The sequence below is a fragment of the Bipolaris zeicola genome (genome assembly GCF_000523435.1).
Source record: "Bipolaris zeicola 26-R-13 unplaced genomic scaffold scaffold_46, whole genome shotgun sequence".
NCBI classification, from domain to species: Eukaryota; Fungi; Ascomycota; class Dothideomycetes; order Pleosporales; family Pleosporaceae; genus Bipolaris; species Bipolaris zeicola.
Genome location: NW_006912095.1, coordinates 118,210 through 130,705, shown reverse-complemented (window position 1 = coordinate 130,705; position 12,496 = coordinate 118,210). Strand labels below are relative to the sequence as shown.

Genomic DNA, 12,496 nt, shown 5'->3' with positions numbered 1-12,496 from the left:
TTAAGCCGCATGTTGCTGTCGGTGGGATCATGGCGCATTCGCCCTACACCTGTTTGTTGCTCCTGCTCCATGCTTCCTCGTGGATACAAGCATATGCTGCATTCCCTCCCGTAGTGGACTGCCTCGCTCGCATGAGCCCACGGTATTCAACATCGGACCAGATCCACAGCCCAGCGGAGATCAACTCAGCTTTCATTTTTGACCACCAGCGGAAATCCAAAACCCCCCCTTCGGTTCGCGTGCAGGCGCTTGCCAACACGTATATTCCGGTTAGAAGTCCTCAAACCGTATATGAATCCTACACCGGATGAGGGAATTGCCTTCTGCGAAGGCTTCGCAGTATGGATTGTCTGCCATGAGTCGGTTGTCTTTTGCATGCAGTAGATAGTTGTCGTGAAGCCTGGCGGTGGCCTGCCCTTGATGCACAGTAGCCAGAAGATGGAAAGTAGACACACTCCGGAAGACGGCCGTGGGCAGCACGCAAGCACACAAGCACACTAGGACCCGAGACTGAAGGGACGGGGTTTGGGGTTGGATGGGGATGCGTCCTTTGGAGGAGGGCCTCCTTGTCACGAGGCCTTGGCGTCATCGATAGCGGCAAGCGAAAGGACCGGCCTGTGCAAAGGCACTGCAACAGTAGCGTCTGCAGCCACGACAGCATCATTCAGAAGCGCACTGACATCAGGCAGCGCATTCCCGCTTGTCTTTCGGACCAGTTGCAGTGGTATCTCTTTTCTTTTCTCTCTCACTATCTGATCATCGGCTGGGGGGTTCGGAGATAGAGTTCCTTCCTGCTCGGCTAGGCTGTCGCTCTGACCCGCGAATCTTTTGATGCTGCAACCTTGCGACTTCTGATGATCCTCTTGCCTCTATGGCTGCCCTGCGACGGGCTCAGGATATAGACGAGCGGAGAACTGAGGCATCGCCTGACCGAGGTAGGGAACGTCCCAAAGACCGCCACCGCGACCGCAGCTACGACCCTCGGACATCGTCACCAGCACCACGGGCGGGCAGACATCATTCCAGGCATCGCGCTCACGACCACGACGCCCGCTCATCAGGCAAACACAGCCGAGGCCATTCGCGCGACAAAAGCCTCGACAGGGACCGCACGCGTCGGCGAAGTCGGAGCGCCTCCAAGGAGGACCGCTATCGAGGCTCAGAGAGGGAAGCCAGTGCAGACAGGGTTGCCCACCCCCATCGTCGACACCACCACCACCATCATCATCACCATCACCATCACCACCACCGCCACGACACGACGCCATCCTCCAAACACTATCACAGTCGCTCCCCATCCCCTAGGCCATCATCCAAACGCGTAAAACGCCCGCGGAGTCGCAGCACAGTGCGCTCCAGGTCGCCTACACGACGTGCAGATTCCTCGGGCCGGCCGTCGGCAAGGGCATACTCGCCTCGCCCTCATACCTCTGACCGCGATCGGCTGCCTCGACGGAACACCCCCAACAGTTACTTGCCGCCCGCTTCACACAGGCGTCAGTCGCCATCCGTAGACACCTACTACAGACCAGCAACACAACGTGCACGGAAGAGATCGGTTTCACCCGATAGAAGGTCCAGGCGTGAATTGTCGCCGAGGGCATTGTCCCCGAGGTGGACTCACGGGAGGACCACGCCGCCCTTGGATCATTCTCGTGAAAGGTCCTACAAACCCAGTCCTGTTCGTGGTCGAACAAGAAGTCGCGGTCGAGCACCAAGACGCGTCAGGTCTCGCTCGTCGCTCCGCAGACGGTCTCCAACACCTGTTCACAAAAGTTCGCCCCCCAGCTCTAAACGAGCTAGGACTCCACCACGCAGAAGTCGATCACCTCCTATACCCATACGACGTCGTCAATCCCGTTCACCCTCTCGAGGGTCAAAGTCAAGATACCCTACTAAGCACGTTTCCCGCAGAAGCTCACCGGTATCTGGATCTGGCTACAATTCGGATACGTCCAGGGGTCGTAGAGACGAGAACAAGATGAGAGGAGCCTACCATTACCAAGGCCGTGGTGGATTTCAGCAATCCCCACCCTATCTTTCCCACAAACAATACTCTCCTCAAAATCAGTCACCCTACCACAGCGGCAGAGGGGGTTGGAGCAACCAGTCCTATCCAAACCACGGGTAAGTTATATTCAACATTTACTCACTTCGCGCTAACTTTGACAGATCTCCTCCACATGGCTACAATTCAGGGCAATCCCCATATCATCAAAGTCAGTCTCCTGGCTACTACCAAAACCAGTCATACCCTCAATCCGGTTTTCAATCCAGTTCACATCGGGGTGGACATGGTGGCTTCCGCGGAAACAGCTTTCACGGTTCCGATCGGCGGATCTCAGGCCCTGCCGGAGGTGCTCCCTTTAGTGGGCCTGGTGGCCGGGGTCGAGGCGCTGCGCCTACCCAATTCTCAAATCTCTCATGGACACCCGCGTCTGGAACACGAGGCGGTCGTCCCGCCAGCGAAGCGCCACGCCCACAGCCTCTTCCCACATCACAGACGGTAGCTGATTCCACATCTGTCGACGCTGATGACAATCCTTTCCGCCCTTCGAAAGATCTACGGGTAGAGGATGAGGGTTCAAAAGAAGAGCAAAACCCCGCTCCTCCGGCCAAGTCTTCTGCTACGCTCCCAACAGCAACGAAGTCGGGATTCGGGTTCTCACTCAAGACAAAGAATCCGGTGCCTCCAGCAAGCAAAGCAAAATTGGTGCTGGAGGAGCCCGAGAAAGCCGAGCCAGTGTCGAAAGAGTCACTACTCGATCCAAAAGCAAAAGTTGAAGCAGCACGCGATGTTGCTCCCCGCTATGCCGAGTCAAGAAGTGATCGAGACAGAGATCCAAGAGAGAGGGACTACGATCATAATCGAGAACGAGACCTTCGGGAGCGAGACATCAGGGAACGAGACCGTCGCTACGATAACTATTACGACCGCAAACCGACTTATCGAGACCCCCGCGAACGAGATCCTCGAGACATCCGAGATTCCCGTGATCCCTATTATCGTGGTAGGGAAAGGGAGTTCCGAGACCCGCGCGACCGAGACTTTAGGGACCCTCGGGATATTCGAGATGGGCGTGATATTCGGGAAAGGGATTCGCGGGACTTGCGAGATCCAAGGGACGTGCGAGACCCAAGAGACCGCCGGGAGCTGTACTTTCCACGAAGGCATGATGATAGGCGGCCAGATCCACGCCCTATTGCTCGACCAGAACGAAGGACACCGCCCCCTCAGATACCAAAAACCAAGACAATTACAAAGAAACGAGAAAAGCCACGACCTACACTAGCCCCAGAGCATGCAGCCTCGGAATCGGTGTACTACAGGAAACCCGGCAATGAGTCAGTGGTTGGATCAGGCACGTATGGAAAGGTCTTCAAAGGAGTGCATGTCTACACAAAGGATATGGTTGCACTAAAGAAGATTCGTATGGAAGGCGAACGCGATGGCGTATGTATTCCTTGTGAACATATACAAGATCTTTTGCTGACATTTTGCAGTTTCCAGTCACCGCCATTCGCGAGGTTAAACTATTGCAATCTCTCAACCATCCCAACATTGTTAACCTCCGTGAGGTGATGGTGGAGAAGAATGACTGCTACATGGTCTTCGAATACCTTTCCCACGATTTAACCGGCCTTTTAAACCATCCGACATTTAAACTTGAAACATCGCACAAGAAAGACCTTGCAAAGCAACTCTTCGAAGGTCTTGATTATCTCCATCGACGTGGGGTTTTGCATCGCGATATCAAGGCGGCCAATATTCTCGTGTCTAACACCGGACAACTAAAACTGGCTGATTTTGGTCTCGCCCGTTTCTACTCGAAGAGTGGTAAGCTGGACTACACCAATCGCGTTATCACCATCTGGTACCGGTCCCCTGAATTGTTACTTGGAGAAACACAATATGGCCCAGCGGTCGATATCTGGTCAGCAGCATGCGTGCTTGTGGAGATTTTCACGCGACACGCCATTTTCCCGGGTGATGGTGGAGAAATCAATCAGCTTGAAAAGATTTACAACGTCCTTGGTACGCCAACAGTACAGGATTGGCCTGGCATCGTGGACATGCAGTGGTTTGAGCTGCTACGCCCAACTGAACGTAAGAAGTCGACGTTCGCAGAAAAGTACAAGGACCGTGTCAGCCCTATGGCTTTCGAGTTGCTTCAGGCAATGTTCTTATTTGACCCAAATGCACGGCCGGCGGCGGCCGACGTGCTCGAGCATCCTTTCTTCACCAGCGAGGCTCCTGCGCCAAAACGAGCTGAGGCGTTGAAAGAACTTGAAGGGGATTGGCATGAATTCGAAAGCAAAGCACTTCGGAAAGAAAAAGAAAAGCAGGACAAGGAGGCGCGGCGGGCTGCTCGCGAGGAAAAAGACAATGCAAGAAAAGATGAGGGCAAGCGACGAGCGGATGCAGCGGTGGGTGAAGAGAGAGATGCTAAGCGTGCGAAGAGCGGAGATGTCACAGCATAGTATGCCAGGTATTCATGTTTTTGAGGTCACTGCTGATACCATGGGCGACGGTGATAATGTTTGTACTATTAATTAGAAATCTTTTTTCTATATGCTCTTAGATGCGTACGTATGGGTACCGAGTCTATGAAACATGCATGCACGGTCATGTAGCTAGATCTTACGGAAGACTGGATACTGGTCACCAACCTCCATCGGCAGCAATCCAAAAGAAACATAAGAGTCAATGTTCTCGGGCTCTAGGGCTACAAAGGCCAAGCCCGCATTCTTCTGGGCGGCGCTGACGAAGAAGCTGCCGGCTGGCAACGCAACCTGTTGCACAGAACTCTCTGTAGTCACCGTATTTAGGATTGCTCCCTCGTAATATGAGGAAGCAAACTTTGAAGAAGTAATGTTGTAGACCTCGACCTCTCCCCGAAACGCCTCTGGCATGGTCTCAACGTCCAAGCCAGAGACCCTCAAGCGCTCAGCGAGATCAGCCCATGCACGAGGGATGATGTAGCCCTGAGGCCTCGCACGGGTGAGGTTCGCCGTTGCCGGGGTATTGCTTGCGAATTCGACGGGCAGCTGCACAACATCTCCCGTGCGGCGATCGACCATTGTAAACGTACGATTGGCATAGTTGGGGTAGTCGGTAACCACAATGTCCTGTTTGCTTGCCGCAAAATCCGCAATAGCATTGTCCACTGTGCTCTTGACCTGCTCGGCATTGTCCCTTGCTGCTTCGAGCACGCCGAGAATCATCTGTAGACCCGCGAGCGTCCTGCGCTTGAACTGCTGGTTCGCAATGCCGATGCCCCGCGTCTCGAAAAGGAACGTGATGCACTGTGTTAGACCCATGGCGTTGCGCCCAATCTTTGCGTCGGTGCCGGCTTCGACGAGACGCGGCGGGTTGCGGCTCGAAGCTGTCATGTACTGCTCGCCACGCAGGCCTCGAGAGATGAGCGACGCGTTGATGGCCGGTGCGAAGAGCGTCTCCGAGAGCTCGCGAATCTCGGGATGTATGTTGAGGTTTTTGGCGCTCGAATACATGGCGTCGGCTGCGTTGCTGTAGTGGGTCGAGTAGAGTGTCGCTGCGCCGTATTCGTGCAAGTCAATGGCAATGGTAGGTGAGAAGGTGCTGAACCATTCTTTGATATTGCGGGTCTGCTGGCGAGCGAGTTTGGTGTGATCGCGGTTTGGATCGAAGTTGGTGGCCAAGGTACGTTGGAAGTAGGCGTTACCGTCTGGGTTGTAACGCGGGAGCACGAGGATGTCCATTTTCTCCAGCAAGGTGGCGGCCCATACTGGGTTGTTGTCCATGGCCCCAAGTAAGGCGAGCGCGGCTTCATCGCCAGCGGGTTCGTTGCCATGGACCGAGCCTTGAATCCAGACTTTGAGCTTCTCTGAAGTCGTGTTTGATGCGGATGACGTCGAGAGTAGGGCGTAGGGAAATGCTTTGCCTTCTTCGCTAAGGAAATCGGCAATTTGGTACTTCATCCATGAAGGGTTTTTTGCAGCGAGGTCGCTAATGAATCTTTCTACGAGAATGTTAGAATCAACAATTATGTTACAGCAAGTCGGATTTGTGTACCCAATTGACCAAGTGAAGTTGCCCCCTCGGTGCCCTCGAACCATCCAGGATCAAAAGTGGCATTGGACATGAAGGCAGGGCTGTAGAGCGTCACATTGGGCGCTGGGAATGCCGCCTGCTCTACAAGCTGCGAATCGAAGCTTACAGCGCCATGGTTTTCTCCATACTGGGTTTGCGCCGACGCATATGCTGCGAACAGCAGGATAGTAGAAGAGCGTCTCATCCTCGCTGTGCCACTTAAGATGGGGATAGAGACACCAAAACTCAAATTGCGCATACAAACGCTCTTATCCCATGTTCCTTTCTTCTCTTTCCCCATTTTTCCACGATGGGGGATACGTCAGTCAAGACGCGCATTTTGCCTGTTGGAGTACTTGCCAAGAGAACAGCCCTTGGCTGCAGTGGCTCCTGCCATATTCGGCAACGTATCGCTTGTCGAGACTTCTAGTCTATGGTTGTTATCGTCCAGGACCGGCTCATGGTCGGTTGGGCAAAGATACTGGTACTGTTGTTGAGGTTGTAATTGTCGTGTTTGAGCGGGTCGTCGGCCGAGTCGTGTAAGGCGAAGGGGAAAACCTTGTACTATCACATATCGCGTCCGTATGTTACGTACTACTGATTTAGTATTCTGCAATGCGTTGAGCTGTTAGTCAAAAGAAGAGAACATCTATTCACAGATGTCTATGCTGGGAAGCACCCATCGACCTATTACTTACAGACAGCCTCTACCTCCTTAACTACCTCTCTATAACGTCTGTATCTTCTTATATCTACTATGAGTCCGCTACTCTCCTTGTTGCGAATGCGACACACAAGAATCAGACCCGACTTGCTTTTGTTGCTACAACAAGGCATGAACATGCATACATACACATTAACGAGCATAGCAACAGGCTCCATTCCTGAATACCTGCATTCCAAAACAGGTAACTTACCCATCCACGTGCACCACTTCCCCGGCTTCCCCACCTCGTGTCAATAATGCCCCGAAAATCCGGCATTGATGCATCGAGTTAGCTGGACCCACTAGCGGCGCCGTATTGACCAGATGATGCATCGTGCCCTGAATCAAAACCATGCAACTAGTCAAATTGATATATTGCCATGGTTATAGTAGTTAAACATCGCATAAGTTGTGAGATTGCGCCCCTATTACAGCGCTCACCTGCGTGACCATGAAGTTCTTTCCATCCCTACTGGCTTTGGTAGGGCTCTCATCCCTTACTTCTGCCCTTTCAGTCACCTCGGTGAAGAACTGGAACATTACAGACGATGTTCAGGGATCAGTCCGTCTCAATGGTCTTGCTTTCCAACAACACGCCTTGACGACGTTTGGGGACTACCAGTATGTAGCCTTCTACAAGACAGCCTCTGGATACGGCAAGCATTATGTCAATCTCGGGCGGCGAAAAATTTCACCTTCGCTTGGCGACTGGCAGTACTTTGCCTTTAGCGACTACGAACAGACGACACTCGATGAGCACAACACTATTTCCATGGGCATCAGCGGCGATGGAAAGATACATTTGAGTTTTGACCACCATGACGTTCCGCTCAATTATCGTGTGAGCAACGCTGGTATTGCCAAGACTGTTCCTTCTGCATGGACTGCAAGTGCATTCGGAGCTGTGCAGCACAGTCTGCCAGGTTCCACTGGCCCATGGACACCGCTGACTTACCCTCGCTTCGAATCTATCGATGGTGGCGACCTCTTGATGGAGTTCCGGATAGGGCAATCTGGTGCGGGAGACTCATATATCCACCGCTATTCTACCACTACTGGGAAATGGACCGCCGTGGGAAAGTACTTGCAGGGCGAGGACAACAACGCCTACGTTAATGGTATCAGCAGCGAAGGAGGGAAATTGTTCGTTTCATGGACTGTCCGTGAAACTCCTGATGCGAGTACAAACCACGACTTTTACTTTGCCTTGTCAGAGGATGCTGGGAAAACTTGGAAACAAACCAACGGCCAAACAGTCGTGGTTCCCATTAAGCCTTCAACACCTGGAATCAAGGTCTACTCGATACCGCAGAACAGCCAAATTATCAACCAGGAAGCGCAATTCGTAGACCGTCAAGGTCGTTTCCATGCATTGATGCGCGATAACTCAACAGGCACACCGCAGTTTTACCATTACCTACGAACAGCAGCTGGAAAATTTACCAAGACTGCCATCAACGCACCTGGTCTTTCTACGCCACCATACCTTGCCTACCGCGGCAAGATTGTCGCTACTGGCGACAGTGTAATTGCGATTCTCCCGGACCAGCCAAAGATGACAATTCAGCTCTGGGCCGCGACTGCGGGCGCGAATTACAACGATTGGAAGAAGATAGCAGACATTCCAAACTCTGCTGGCGAACCGTTGGTGGATGAGGTCAGGCTTAAGAACTTTAACGTCTTAAGCTTGTTTGTAAGACAGGGCGGACCTTTTCCCGACCGAAAAGTCCAAGTCTGGGATTTTGGTCTTGGCGCGTGAGGGTACCAACAGTTTGGAGAATTGCGTAACCATAATATACGACAGGGCTTAATAAGAAAAAACTTGCTTCAACGACCTTTTTTTCAAGTCCACGAAATGTGCTGGTATACGAACTCAATCTGCTTAATGCAATGCTTACATTGAAAAATTGCATGGCGAAACGCTGGATCGTTAACTATCTATTCACGAGTGATCTACGTACGTATGTTCGTATGACTTATCATGAAAGGTACATTCCGGCCATCTTCACATAGCGCTTACTCAGATTATGGTGTTATGTCTGCCTTCCACAATTATTGGACCAACCGACAGTTCTCCCGTGGTACTGCGGCCTTTCTTGGTTTCGAAAGTTTCGTCAGATTCCTCTCTAAATATAGCAAAATGCCTGCGACAGGAATTTCATTATTGTGTAAGAGGTAAATAGGATCATACCACGACGTGGGCACCAATAACATCCACACGTCAGCGCGGACTATGACTGCCACAAGTAGCATTTTTTTATGCATTGTATATCGAGCAGGGTATTGCAATATAATCTGTAGACCTTTCAGGCTTCTGCAGTTTTTCAAGTTGTTCTCACAAGAGTCCTACCATCTGGTCGGTAATACAGTTGGGCTGCGCATGATACTACATGATCATCTGCACCTTTCGCACCGTGCCATTGGAACGCATGGTCGGGAAAACGTACCGATTCGAGCGAGTTAGACTAGGAGTAAGACAGCGGGAATTCCTCCGGTGCCATGGTTTGGACCTGTCACCTGCACCTGATGATGGTAGGCCAAGATAACAGCAGCCGGGAACTACGGTATAACCTCGGCTTCTTCCGCTTCCACACGCCAATTTGCAATTTAAACGTTCGGAGTGCGGATGCAATACCTGTTACTGTCATGATCGGCATTGTTTAGGATATCAAGTGTCGAATCTAGTCATGACCAAGGCGGAAGGTGCTGCAAGCGGAAGAATTGGGCAATTCATTATTCCGACCTATGGATGTCAATAACCAGGAGGAGAAGAGTTTATTGCGTCACACTACACAGATGCATGGATCTCCAAGACGTATAATGGTAGTGATTCATATACGCTAGCCATTTACGTCGAAAGTTGGCTCCAGAAAGTAACGGAGATGAATTCGGGGCCTTCTCGTATACGACATGATTGGCAGTGCAACACCCCCCCGCTTGTGCTGAGTACTAACTGAACAAATTCACCAGCACAACCCCTCTTTCCTGACACCATCACGCATCAACGGGCTTATGTATATCCTTGGAGCGGATGGAAGTGGGTTTAGACCGGGCCTCTATACTCGAAACAAGATCGTGGCTAGGATTGAGTGCCGCCGTGTATTTCCATAAGAAGTGACCGATGGCGCCACCATGTTCCCGACCTTCAGCTCTAGTACCTTTGGGTTTCCGTCACCATGCGCGCTTCTACTCTTACTGAGATAGCCCTCGTGCTCGCCAGCGGCCTTTGCGTCAACGCCGATCTGACGACTACCATTAACCCCAAGACAAACTGGGGAACCTGGGAAGGATGGGGAACGTCGCTGGCCTGGTGGGCTCAGCAATTCGGCGACCGAGACGATTTGGCAGATGTATTCTTCACGCTCAAGGATACCAAATTCGGTAGTGTTACTCTGCCAGGTCTCGGCTTCAATCACGCTCGCTATAACGCTGGCGCATGCAGTTGGAACACCGTCGGCACAGACAAGATGGTCGTGTCACCCAACATCAAGAGATCGAGGCAAATGGAAGGATTCTGGTTGGATTGGACGAGCTCTGACCCAAATTCTGCCAGCTGGAACTGGTGAGACAACACTACATAGTTTTTCCGAAGTGCTTCACTAAGTTTAGTTGTCGGAATATAGGAATGTGGATGTCAATCAACGAAAGGCTCTGCAAAAGGCTATCGAGAGGGGTGTCGAAAAGACCGAACTCTTCAGCAACAGCCCAATGTGGTGGATGACACGCAACCACAACCCATCCGGAGCCAGCGATGGATCCGAAAACATCCAATCGTGGAACCTGGAGCAGCATGCCGTGTACATGGCAACGGTTGCTCAAGTCTTCAAGTCCAAATGGGGCATTGAGTTCGAAACTGTTGACCCATTTAATGAGCCTACAGCCAACTGGTGGAAGGCCGATGGCACCCAGGAGGGATGCCACATTGACGTAGCCACCCAGGCGACGATTATTGGGTATCTTGACAAGCACCTGAAAAGCCGCTCGCTGGCGACTGTGATTGCAGCATCAGACGAGTCTTACTATGACCAGGCCCGCGATAACCTCAAGAACATAGGAAGCAGCGCGCTTTCCAAGATTGCACGTGTCAACGTACATGGCTACCAGTACGGAAACGGTGACCGTGTAGCCGTCCACGACCTGGCTGCAAAGGCCGGCAAGCCAGTCTACAACAGCGAGTACGGTGACGGTGAAGCAGCCGGTCAGCAAATGGCAAGCAACCTGCTGCTCGATTTCCGATGGCTCAAGCCCGTAGCCTGGGAGTACTGGCAAGTCCTCGACCAAGGCGGCTGGGGCCTGATTGACGCCGACAACGACGCCAAGACGGTGGGTGGTCCAACGCAAAAGTACTTTGTCCTCGCCCAATTTGCCAGGCATATTCGTCCAGGCATGCAGATTCTCGATGGTGGCAGTGACTATACCGTCGCTGCATACGACGCCAGTAAATCCACCCTAGTCATCGTAGCGGTCAACTGGGGCAATGCGCAATACCTCAACTTTGACTTGTCGAGCTTCTCGCAGCGTCCAGCGAACGGCGCAACAGTGACTCGCTGGGCTACCCAGATCGGTACCGGTGAACAGTATGGAAAGCACAGCGACACTGTCATTAACGGAACCAAGTTCTGGTCGTACTTTGGAAAGAATGTCGTTCAGACGTTCGAGATTACGGGCGTCAAGCTGTAAAGTGTAGGGTACTTCATGTGCCATGAAATCAAAAAGACATTTGTCTCAGAACTCGCTATCTTTGATCATCTTGCTTCTTTATGAACATGTATTTGCTGTGATCTTTGAGGGTATCTCATCCAATCCTTTGCTTTCTCCTTACCCATATTTCGTCACCGTCAGCACCAGCTCTTTGTTGGACTTCCCAAACTTGAAGCTTGTAACTGCCACGATCGGATCGTCCCGTATGCAAATCAAAGGACCAGTCATGTTTAGGACATTGAATTCCCGAGCTTAGCACCACTCCAAAGTCCTCTATATCAAAGGGTGCGCCGTTGGAAAGAGGATATGAAGAGTGCGGGCATTCCTGCGGATATCATGGTCAACACATAGGCGAGGTTACAGTTTTTTCTTTGCTTTTGCCACCTACGTGGTTCACGGCAATAAACTTTCCCTTGTACTGGAACACCATGACCTGATCTTTTGCATTGCCACCCAGATCGGGATCCTTCCAATCATCAATGGAGATCTCTGTCGCTTTGGAGCTGTCATCTTGAGGCACGTGAAATACCCGACAGCCAGGTACAAATTTTCCGCCGCACGGCCGTTGCTCGCTGACTCGCATCGAGTCATCGAGATTTGGGTATGATGACGTTAAACCAGCGAGAAACCAGGCATTCTGTGCTCTGGATGGGCGGAGGAACGGGTTGGCGAGGAAGGACATTGCGACTGGTAGCAAGGGTCTGGGTCCGAGTGGTGATGGAAGTGGAGGCGCCCTGTAACACGTGGAAGAGTCGAGGGTTGGATGCTCCAATCCCTGTCTAGATTGGATGGCAGCAACGTTCAAAAGGCCATCCACGTCGCGCATCACAATACACCATCTGCAATATGGAGGGGAGATGCGCTTGACATGTGGGACGTGCTGATAGAATGTGAGTAAGTAGATATAGTAGGTAAGGGGGGCTTTGGTACTGGAAGTGCAGAATGAATGCTTCTTGCTGTCATTAATCAGTACGCAAGACGCTCTCCTCTTACTGCGTATATCGGGGTCACATCCT

At 51.9% G+C, this 12,496-nt stretch overlaps 6 protein-coding genes across 6 annotated transcripts; 4 read left to right on the top strand and 2 right to left on the bottom strand.

Annotated features, from left to right (window-relative positions):
* Window positions 1-871: 871 nt before the first annotated feature.
* On the top strand, window positions 872-2,569 carry COCCADRAFT_46593 (uncharacterized protein; the record flags this gene model as incomplete). Its single annotated transcript, XM_007712605.1, has 2 exons — window positions 872-2,127; window positions 2,173-2,569. Coding segments are annotated over 2 exons (1,653 nt in total), but the record flags the coding sequence as incomplete, so codon positions are not given.
* Window positions 2,570-3,256: 687 nt separating this feature from the next.
* COCCADRAFT_92192 (uncharacterized protein) lies at window positions 3,257-4,482 on the top strand (the record flags this gene model as incomplete). Its single annotated transcript, XM_007712604.1, has 2 exons — window positions 3,257-3,454; window positions 3,505-4,482. Coding segments are annotated over 2 exons (1,176 nt in total), but the record flags the coding sequence as incomplete, so codon positions are not given.
* A 153-nt stretch (window positions 4,483-4,635) lies between these two features.
* On the bottom strand, window positions 4,636-6,278 carry COCCADRAFT_92148 (uncharacterized protein; the record flags this gene model as incomplete). The annotated part of the gene is made up of 2 exons (XM_007712603.1): window positions 4,636-6,002; window positions 6,056-6,278. 2 exons carry the CDS (start codon window positions 6,276-6,278, stop codon window positions 4,636-4,638), a joined length of 1,590 nt encoding a protein of 529 aa, XP_007710793.1.
* Window positions 6,279-7,230: 952 nt separating this feature from the next.
* COCCADRAFT_92115 (uncharacterized protein) lies at window positions 7,231-8,538 on the top strand (the record flags this gene model as incomplete). The annotated part of the gene is made up of 1 exon (XM_007712602.1): window positions 7,231-8,538. One exon carries the CDS (start codon window positions 7,231-7,233, stop codon window positions 8,536-8,538), a length of 1,308 nt encoding a protein of 435 aa, XP_007710792.1.
* A 1,417-nt stretch (window positions 8,539-9,955) lies between these two features.
* Window positions 9,956-11,459, top strand: COCCADRAFT_3802 (glycoside hydrolase family 30 protein; the record flags this gene model as incomplete). The annotated part of the gene is made up of 2 exons (XM_007712552.1): window positions 9,956-10,341; window positions 10,403-11,459. The coding sequence occupies 2 exons, from the start codon at window positions 9,956-9,958 to the stop codon at window positions 11,457-11,459; spliced, it is 1,443 nt and encodes a 480-aa protein (XP_007710742.1).
* Window positions 11,460-11,574: 115 nt separating this feature from the next.
* Window positions 11,575-12,162, bottom strand: COCCADRAFT_35519 (uncharacterized protein; the record flags this gene model as incomplete). Its single annotated transcript, XM_007712601.1, has 2 exons — window positions 11,575-11,805; window positions 11,869-12,162. The coding sequence occupies 2 exons, from the start codon at window positions 12,160-12,162 to the stop codon at window positions 11,575-11,577; spliced, it is 525 nt and encodes a 174-aa protein (XP_007710791.1).
* Window positions 12,163-12,496: the final 334 nt, after the last annotated feature.